At 41.1% G+C, this 10,843-nt stretch overlaps 1 protein-coding gene across 1 annotated transcript in view; it reads left to right on the forward strand.

The window, feature by feature from the left end:
- Nucleotides 1-10,843, forward strand: part of CFAP221 (cilia and flagella associated protein 221) — a 120,095-nt gene that overhangs the window by 76,506 nt on the left and 32,746 nt on the right. The window contains exons 15-19 of the mRNA XM_011941714.1: nucleotides 2,040-2,145; nucleotides 4,098-4,231; nucleotides 6,290-6,370; nucleotides 6,983-7,090; nucleotides 7,180-7,314. Of these exons, the coding sequence (XP_011797104.1) occupies nucleotides 2,040-2,145; nucleotides 4,098-4,231; nucleotides 6,290-6,370; nucleotides 6,983-7,090; nucleotides 7,180-7,314 (564 nt within the window). The remainder of the gene's footprint in view (nucleotides 1-2,039; nucleotides 2,146-4,097; nucleotides 4,232-6,289; nucleotides 6,371-6,982; nucleotides 7,091-7,179; nucleotides 7,315-10,843) is intronic.

The following is a 10,843-nucleotide window of genomic DNA, read 5'->3' on the forward strand; positions in this document are numbered from 1 at the left end:
CATTGCCAAGACAGTCCTAAGCCAAAAGAACAAAGCTGGAGGCATCACGCTACCTGACTTCAAACTATACTACAAGGCTACAGTAACCAAAATAGCATGGTACTGGTACCAAAACACATATATAAACCAATGGAACAGAACAGAGTCCTCAGAAATTATGCCACACATCTACCACCATCTGATCTTTGACAAACCTGACAAAAACAAGCAATGGGGAAAGGATTCTCTGTTTAATAAATGGTGTTGGGAAAACTGGCTAGCCATATGCAGAAAACTGAAACTGGACCCCTTCCTTAACACCTTATACAAAAATTAATTCAAGATGGATTAAAGACTTAAACATAAGACCTAGAACCACAAAAACCCTAGAAGAAAACCTAGGCAGTACCATTCAGGACCTAGGCATGGGCAAAGACTTCATGACTAAAACACCAAAAGCAATGGCAACAAAAGACAAAATTGACAAATGGGATCTAATTAAACTAAAGAGCTTCTGCACAGCAAAAGAAACTATCATCGGAGTGAACAGACAACCTACAGAATGGGAGAAGATTTTTGCAATCTATCTATCTGACAAAAGGTTAATATCTAGAATCCACAAGGAACTCAAACAAATTTATAAGAACAAAACAAGCAACCCCATCAAAAAATGGGTGAAGTATATGAAGGGACACTTCTCAAAAGAAGACATTTATGTGGCCAACAAACATGAAAAACAGCTCATCATCACTGGTCATTAGGGAAATGCAAATCAAAACCACAGTGAGATACCATCTCACGCCAGTTAGAATGCTGGTCATTAAAAAGTCAGGAAACAACAGATGCTGGAGAGGATGTGGAGAAATAGGAAAGCTTTTACACTGCTGGTGGGATTGTAAATTAGTTCAACCATTGTGGAAGACAGTGTGGCAATTCCTCAAGGATCTAGAACCAGAAATACCATTTGACCCAGCCATCCCATTACTGGGTATACACCCAAAGGATTTTAAATCATTCTATTATAAAGACACATGCACATGTAAATTTACTGAAGCACTGTTCACAATAGCAATGACTTGGAACCAACCCAAATGTCCATCAGTGACAGACTAGATAAAGAAAATGTGGCACATATACCCCATGGAATACTATGCAGTCATAAAAAAGGATGAGTTCATGTCCTTTGCAGACACATGGATGAAGCTGGAAACCATCATTCTCAGCAAACTATCCCAAGAACAGAAAACCGAACACCACATGTTCTCCCTCATAAGTGGGAGTTGAACAATGAGAACACATAGACACAGGGAGGGGGACATCACACACCAGGCCCTGTTGGAGGGTGGGGGACTAGGGGAGGGATATCATTAGGAGAAATACCTAATGTAGATGGCGGGTTGATGGGTGTAGCAAACTACCATGGCACATGTATACTTATGTAACAAACCTGCAGGTTCTGTACATGTATCCCAGAACTTACAGTATATATTAAAAAAAAAAAAAAAAAAAGAACTGCTTACAGAATGGAAAGTGATGTAAATAATGGAATGAACAATCCCCTCAGCCACAGCTCTGGGCTCAGGTACCACTCACCTGCAGTAGCATCTGCACTGAAGGCAAAGCTCATTGGTGTGCAGTTACCATTGCCCGTAACCCACAGTGCTATTGCTGCAGCATCACCTGTGCCATTTGTCCTTCAACTCTGAAAATAGCACAGTGGTAGCATTACTATTCAGATATATCCAGAAGAAACAACAAAGAACTAGTCATTCTTTCCACACCGGAAATATGAGAAAATCAAGGCTCATAAATTGAGTGAGATAAGGCCAGATGACAACTTGGTCTTTTTTGTATTCAGGCAATTCAGTATTGCCCAGACTTTGAAGTCTCTGTGACCGCAGTCTAGGGAGAGTAACATGCCACACACTCACTCCCTGTGAACTCTGACTTACAGTGGCAGTCTCAGCTCTTAGTGTGATTGGGGAAAGTGAATTAGGTTGAATGCCAAAATGAGCATGTGTTGATTAATAATTTGAAATCATGATCCACTCCAATTTCAGGTCATGATTCAGGGACGATTATTCAATATGCTGAGTGCTGTTCGTGAAATGGACAAAGAGAGTGTACTGAGAAAGATCGGCCAAGCAAAACAATCGATGGCACAAGGTGAAGTATGGCTGCAAAGCGCAGAGATGCCAAGACTGATCATGCCTCTGAGCGTGAACTTTCCTTGGAATGAAGTTAGCCCTATACAAATAAAAAATTTTCACCAGTCACACATATTAGTTTCCTATCCCTGCTGTAACAAATCGCTTGTGCCCTCTGCTTCCTCTTGTTACCAGAGACTAGGGTAGTCATCATTTATACTTGCTGATTGACTGGCTGAATCTGGTATTTTCTCAACCCAGCACTTACACATTAAACCTTTTAAACTTAATGGCTTAAAACAAGGCAGATTTATCATCTCACAGTTCTGGAGGTCAGAAGTCTAAAACCAAGGTGTTGATAGGGCTGCAGTCCCCCCAGGGGCTTGCAAGTCCTTGCCTTTTCCAGCTCCTGGAGTCCACCTGTATTCCTTGGCTCATGGCCCCTTCCCCACATGACCCTAACCTCTTGCTTCTGTCCTCACATCTCCCTGTGTGAGTCTGACTCCCCCGTTTCCTTCCTATGCATACTCTGATTACATAAGGCCTACCTGTCTAGTGCAGAATAATCCCCCATCACAGAGCCCCATCTGCAGAGTGCCTTTTACCATGGAAGATAACACATTCACAGGCCCCTGGGAATGGGATGTGGACACCTCTAAGTGCCATTATTCAGCCTATCTCATGATATAAAGTGGATCTCCATGCCAGGTTTGGCTGAAATTCCTACCCACTTGGTAATGAACAAGGTCACCCAATCCCAAACCAAGTTGTAATGTCTGTGAAGTTTGGCTGTGGCTCGACCTCCTGTTTTGTGCCCTCTGCTTCCTCTTGTCTCCAGAGACTAGGGTAGTTGTCATTTATACTTGCTGATTGACTGGCTGAATTTGGTATTTTCTCAACCTACCATTTGCACATTAAGCCTTTTAATCTCGTATTGTCTTTCCTTAAGTTAAGGAAATTTCCATCCTGGCCACCGTGGCCACTGTCGCTCATGCCTGTAATCCCAACTCTTTGAGAGTCCCAGGTGGGAGGATCACTTGAGCCCAGGAGTTCAAGACAAGCCTGGGCAACATACTGAGAGCCCTGGATAATTAAAAATTATCCAGGACTAGTGGCATATGTCTGTAGTCCCAGCTACTCAGGAAGCTGAGGTGGGAGGATAAGCTAAGCCCAGGAGCTCAAGGTTATAGTAAGCTGTGATCGCACCACTGCACTCAAGCCCAGGTGATAGAGCAAGACCCTGTCTCTAAAAAAAACAAAGAAAGAAAGAAATTCCAATCCTCTGATGCCCAGCTTGGCTGGGACTGTTGGAGGCCCACTCTCGGTAGCTTCTGGGAGCCCTAACACCGTATCACCATCTTCTCCCAAGACATATATTCCCAAGCCACAGTTTGTATGCCAGCCCACAGGCAGGCCCGGATCTTTTCAGACTCTTCCTCCCTTCCCGGCCTGAGCCTCTGAGCCTGGCTCAGGCTTCCCCGTCCTCCCTAGGCACAACCACACTCCTATCTGCCACTCCACTGAGACCCAAATGTGTATTTTGTTTTTCAAAACATTGTATAACATTTTAATGATTCTCTTTCTTCCTCCTATATTATTTTTTTATCTCTGGTGTTGAAGTTTATTAATAAAGAAACTCTTTTTTCTGAAAAATTGTAAAATTTACTTGTGAATTCTGTGGGGATGCATAGAAAATGTCTTCATTTAATTCTTTAATCTTTTTCTTTCCTTAATTCATCAGAGATATTTTAATTGTGAATTATAATTTTCTGGAAATAAAGGTAAAATTTTTTAACCGGAAAGGAGGTTGAGGTAAGGAACCAATGGGACACTAAAATTGGAAATATATATATATATATAAACACGCACACACCCACTAATTGGTATATGGAAAATATGCAAATATATGTGGTGATTTCCCATGAAAATACCTTTAGTACCCCCTAAAAGTGCTTTTTTTTTCACCGATAGAGGCGAATTTCTTCAAATTCTTCCTGAGGCGGATCAGTCAGGATGATTATACCAGCCGGTTCTCTGTGTCGCCCAATGAGATCCTGCCCTTCGCTTTCCCAGACTGCAGCTCGCCCCAGGACTCTAACGAGTTGGTAGGTGCTGTCAGGCTTGGTGGCAGGGAGTGGACATGATCATGATCGTGTAGGGCAGATACAAGGCAAGCCCTACCTCAGTCTCAGTCCCTTCACCTCCTCCCAGAGGCTCCAAAGGAAGACCAGGAGAGTATTACCAGTGGAAAACCAGAGATCATCTCCTGCCATCTGCCTTGCTCCTGATACACCTGCACAGAGCTCCCTGGTAACCTGGGCTGGTCCTTCCCAGCCTGAAATGCAGCATGAGCACTGACCCTGCCCAACTGCCCTGGAACTGGGCCTGAGTGCAGAAGGGCAGAGAGAGGCACCCAGAGGGCCCCACCTGGCCCAGGGAGGCAGGCTCTGCTCAGCTGGGCCCTTCTGCTGCCTGGGCAAATGGTAGAAGTCAGGGAAGGGCAGCCCTCAAGTCTGGGCCTGACCTCATAAGAGGGGAATGTGGTCCCAGAAACTGACAATCTAACCCATCAGACTCACAATCCACTTCTCTCTCTTTTTCTCTCTCTCTCTCTCGGGTGTGTGTGTGTGTGTGTGTGTGTATCTTTCTCTCTTGGGGTAGCAGGAGGTGTAATGGCTCATCCTTCTTCCCTTATGGGCACAATGGTGCATTATTGAAAAAGTAAGAGTTAACCCTTATGTTGTATTTACTATACTTCAGGCAGTGTCTTAAGTCCTTCCAGTATATCCCCTCATTTAATCTTCAACAAATCTACATGATAGGTTTACCATTTTTCAAATGAGGAAACTGAAGCACACATTCACATAGCCAGTAATAAAATGTTGCTCGAGTTCACATCATTAGTAATAAAAAGTATACTTAAATCAATATTGCAAGTGCATGTGCAAATTATTTTGTTAATTTCAAAGAATAAACATCATTCACATTCTAAAATATTTGTTAAGCATTGCAGGTAATCTACTCAGGAATTACGGGACTGAATTTAGAAATTCCATATGTTTTCTGCTTTTGATAATTGTGTGACTTAAAAGAGCAGAATAATTAGTTCCTAAGAAATAAAAATCCTGTGATTTTTCAAGCAACAATAAATGTCTGACACTCGATAATTAATGGGGTGAAGAGGTTGATGGGGTGGAAAGAGATCCTCACTGTGCAGTGGAGCCCCCCTCATTATTTTTGAATAGTTTGAAGCTGATATGTTTCATTTGATCTTTTAGTGCTACAAAGACTTCCCTGCTGCTCAGGGTTGTTGAAAAATAGAGCACTCAGCATTCCTGTCTATAAAAAAATCTATTAATTTATTTCATAAATACTGTATTTCATCAATTCTAAGATGCCTTTTTCTTACATTTAGCTTCTGGAAATTGGGAAATGGTATCATTGTGGCATATTAATGTTTCATCATATTAGTTTAGTGATGGCGTATTAGATTAGCGGGTGTATGCTGGTTTTTGAGTGCCCGTCATATTCAGGCACCATCCAGATCCTTGGGGTGTCCGAGGCAGACTAGCATGCAGGAAGCGTATTAGGTAGTGCTTCGGGGGTTCGCACCTGTGGAAGGCAGGCAGAGGGGACAGGATTGGGTGGAGAGAGAAGTAGGACCGGGGTCCACCTCAACAAAGGCCTTGGGTGGGCCTGTGAGAACTCTGAGGCTGGCACAGAGGGAGAGGACACAGCATGTTTCCCATGGCTTCAACCTGCCATGGAGGTGAGCTGCCTGGGAGAAGCGCTTGACCCTGACGGAGGCAGTACCCTTCAGATGAGGCAGCCCCTGAAGAGGGCTCCCCTGCCCCCAAGAGATGTTTCTGTCCCTGCACTCCTGGCAGCTGGGGGCTGAGTCCTTCAAACCCGAAGAAGTTTCCGAGTGACTCATTGCAGCCTCCACAACTGCAGAAAATAAAAGAGACTCACATCCACAAGGAGACATGGAGGAGGGGGTGATCAGGGCTGCCTTCCTGCCCTGTAGATCAAGTGGCAACTGTGGTTGCAGGAGGAGTTGCTCTGAGAGTAGAACTGGTCATTAATGTGATGGAAACAGAAGCATAACCACTCTTGCTCAGTGGTGATTCTCTGTTCTTTTTTTTTTTTCCTTTACATTTTAGGCTCCTGATGGCCTTGGACTGGTCCCAATTAAGTCTTCAGAAGTTCAAATCAAGCAGAGTTATTCCTTCTTCAATCTGCAGGTCAGACCTGTCACATAGAATTAATTAATTGAGTTTCTTATTAAGTAAACAAGATATTCTTGAATTTGAATTGCAGTGTTTTATATAGTTTTGCTTTCTGGTAGATTACACTGTGTGGCACACTCTGCTGCTATTGGATGACATATGGGAGGTACACCAGATTCTTTTCTCATAGTGTGGCTTATGTAAACCAGGATTTCTACTCTGTGGATATACATTTATCATGCATATATGAAGCTATCTGAACTACATATATTAGAAACTTCAAGAAAAAATACAAGATAAGTGAGAAAAAATTAGCCTTTCTTGAGACGTATGACCACTTCTGTTTTTGAAAATGAAAATATTTTGGTGTACTTCTACACTTAAGCCATGTAGTATGGTTGAGTAATCATGTACACTCATGTGTGCTGAAACCCAGATCAGGGCTCAGGATTCTCACTAAAGTCTGTCCAGACTGGTCCAAACTAACAATAGCCACAATCCGATGACTGCAATGTGGTTCTTGTCTTACTTTTACCACCAGGAAGCTCGGAAACGCTGTTGTTGAGAAGTAGATCCCACCAAATGGTAACAGGTTTTTAAGGATTTTCAGTCTTCTTTCACCTTCAGGTTCCTCAACTGTACAAAATTAAGAGATATCAGCCATTCTCTGTCCACAAGTCTTCAACAAGTTACAGACCTCAAAAGCTTGCCCGAGCCCTAAAGCAAGGAGCTGAGGTAACACAGCCCCACCTTCCAGAATCTCTCTCATCTTTTCCCTCTTATCCTGGCATCAGAACTAACGTGCTGCCCTTGGTCCTTGTTAGGATGAAGTCACCACCATTGTAGCCCTTCCGAAACAAGACTCCACAACCCAGCTCTCTGGCAAGACATCAATCTTGAGCATGAAACCACCTGAGGCCTTAGCCATGTCTCTGGATTATGATCCTCTGTATATTTTTGTAAGTGGCAACTGGCAGAAGCCTTGTTTTCTGTGTTCCTTTATTTCAGCAATTACTCTATAGGAAAAAGAGCATTCATTGAGAATATTGTTTCCCTTTGGAATTTCCAGTGTTAAACAACATCTGACCTTGAAAATTGTTTCCCAGCCTTTGTTTTTTGGAGAATATCAATGATTCCATCTTTTAGCAATTCCTGCCTTTTTTTTTTTTTGAGATGGAGTCTCGCTCTGTCGCCAGGGCTGGAGAGCAGTGGCCGGATCTCAGCTCACTGCAAGCTCCACCTCCTGGGTTCACGCCATTCTCCTGCCTCAGCCTCCAGAGTAGCTGGGACTACAGGCGCCCTCCACCTCACCCGGCTAGATTTTTATATTTTTTAGTAGAGACGGGGTTTCACCGTGTTAGCCAGGATGGTCTCGGTCTCCTGACCTCGTGATCCGCCCGTCTCGGCCTCCCAAAGTGCTGGGATTACAGGCTTGAGCCACCGCGCCCGGCCAATTCCTGCCTTTTTAATGAAAATAATTTTATGATCTTTTCTAATTATCTATAATATGTAAATATAGGCCAAAGAAGAAAATTAAAAAGAAATTAGAAAGCATTTTTAAGTGAATGAAAATGAAAACAAACAAAAAATCTGTGGGAAATTTATAGCACTGGACACCTACATTGAAAAAGAAGAAAAGTTTCAAGTTAATGTCCTAAGCTACCCCTTTAAGAAACTAGAAAAAGAAGGGCAGATGAAACCAAACTAAGCAGAAAAAAGAAATAATAAAAGTCAAATTGACAATTAATGAAATAGGCCTGGCACAGTGACTCACGCCTGTAATCCCAACACTTTAGGAGGCCAAGCCAGCAGATCCCTTGAGGTCAGGAGTTTGAGACCAGCCTGGCCAACATGGCAAAACCCTGTCTCTACTAAAAGTACAAAGAAATTAGCCAAATATGGTGGCCCCTGCCTATTATCCCAGCTACTCAGGAGGCTGAGGCAGGAGAATTGCTTGAACCCAGGAGGAGGAAGTTGCAGTGAGCTGAGATCACACCACTGCGGTCCAGCCTGGGCAACAGAGCAAGACTGCATCTCAAAAGAAAATCAAATGAAATAGAAAGCAGAAAAACAATAGAGAAAAACTGATTCTTTGAGAAGGTCAATAAAATTGATAAATCTGTAACCTAACTGATCAGGAAAAAAGGCAAAAGGCACAAATTACCAATGTCAGGAATGAGAAAGGTGACATCACTACATATTCTACAGATTTTAAAAAGATAAGAAGTTAATATTATGAAGAACTTGATGCCAGTAAATTTGATGACTTAAGTTAAATGTGCAAATTCATTAAAAGGTACAAACTGTAAAATCTTATTTAAGAGGAGATAAATAGCCAAAATAGCTTCTTTTTTCTTTTTTTTTTTTTTTCAGATGAGTCTCCCTCTGTCCCCCAGGCTAGAGAGCAGTGATGTAATCTCAGCAAGCACCGCCTCCCGGGTTCACACCATTCTCCTGCCTCAGCCTCCCGGGCAGCTGGGACTACAGGTGCCCACCACCATGCCCAGCTAATTTTCTGTATTTTTAGTAGAAACGGGGTTTCACCATGTTGGCCAGCATGGTCTTGATCTCCTGACCTCATGATCCGCCCGCCTCGGCCTCCCAAAGTGCTGGGATTACAGGCGTGAGCCACCGCGCTCGGCAAAGTAGCTTTATATCTGTTAAAGAAATTGAATTTTTGGTTGAAAACTTTCCCACAAAGAAACTTCCAGGCCCAGATGCCTTCACTATGGAATTCTGCCAAATATTTAAGGAAGGAATAATACAAAATCTACACAAACTCTTCCAGAAAATGGAAGAGAAGAGACTAATTCCCAAATCATTCTAGAGGCTAGTATTACTCTGATACCAAAGCCAGACAGAGATATTACAGGAAAAAAAAGAAAAGATCAATATCCTTCATGAACATAGATGAAAATATTTTTAACAAAATTTTAATAAATCAAGTTAATTGCTTTATAAAATGGATAATGTATCATAACCAAATAGGGGCTTGAACCAGGAATACAAGATTAATTTAACATTAAAAACTCACTGTAGTTTACATGTAACACTCTAAAAAGGAAAAACATCTCAATAGTAACAGAAAAATTATATATCATCCATTCCTGATGAACACTATCAGCAAGTGCGGGATAGAAGGGAACTTTCTCAACCAAATAATGGTCATCTATTTAAAACCTAGAGCCAACATCAAACTGAGTGGTAAATGACTGAATGCCTTCCTCCTAAGATCAAGAATAAGGCAAGGATGTCTGCTCTCACTAATTCTATTCAGGATTATAAGTATAGCCAATGTAACAAGACAAGAAAAATAAATAAAAGGCAGCCAGATTTGAAAAGAAGATATAAAACTATCTTTATTTACAAAAAAAAAAAAGATTGTCTATCAAGAAAATACTTAAACTAATAAGGGAATTTAACAAGATTGCAGGATGTAGAATCACCATGTAAAAATCAATCATATTTCTGTATACTAGCAACAAACGTTATGAAACTTAAGTTTCAAAAGCCATATCATTTAACAAAATAGCATCAAAACATGTGAAATAATTAGAGATAAATATGACAAACAGTATAAGATCAGTACACTGAAAATTATGAAACATTACTGAGAGAATTCAAAGAAAACCTAAATAAATGGAGAAATAAACAGATTAATGGAACAGAATAGAGGATCCCAAAATATATTCATTCATACATTATCGTCAATTGATTTTTGACAAAGGTCAGAGATAATTAATCAGAGAAAAGATAACCTTTCAACAAATTGTGCTAGAACATTTGGATATCTATTTACCAAAAATAAAAACAAAAATTTCAATTAGTATCTCACACCATCTACATAAATTAATACAACATGGATCATAGACCTAAATAGAAAACCTGAAACTGTAAAACTACTAGAAAACACATAGAAAATCTTTGTGATCTTCCAATTAGACAAAGATTTCTTAGATAAAACATCAAAAAACCACAATCCATAAATGAAAAAAAATGGATTAATTGGACTTTGTCCAAATTAAGAATTTCTGTTAATGTTAAGAAAATAAAAATATAAATCACATACTTGGAGAAAATATTTGGAAATCACATATCTGATAAGAACTGGTATCCAGAATATATAAAGAACTGTCAAAATTCACAAAGGAAACAGTCAACAGAATGAAAAAGTGACCTACAGAATAAATATATAGTCAGCAAACTATGTATTTGATAAGGAGTTAATACCCAAAATATGTAAGAAACTTCTACAACTCAATAGTAAAAAAAAAACTGGCTGGGCACAGTGGCTCAGCGCCTGTAATCCCAGCACTTTGGGAGGCCGAGGCGGGTGGATCACAAGGTTATGAGATTGAGACCATCCTGGCTAACACGGTGAAACCCTGTCTCTACTAAAAATACAAAATTAACCGGGCATGGTGGCGGGCGTCTATAGTCCCAGCTACTCGGGAGGCTGAGGCAGGAGAATGGCGTGAATCTTGGAGG

The sequence above is a fragment of the Colobus angolensis genome, unplaced genomic scaffold (genome assembly GCF_000951035.1).
Source record: "Colobus angolensis palliatus isolate OR3802 unplaced genomic scaffold, Cang.pa_1.0 Scaffold20, whole genome shotgun sequence".
In the NCBI taxonomy this organism is placed as follows: Eukaryota; Metazoa; Chordata; class Mammalia; order Primates; family Cercopithecidae; genus Colobus; species Colobus angolensis.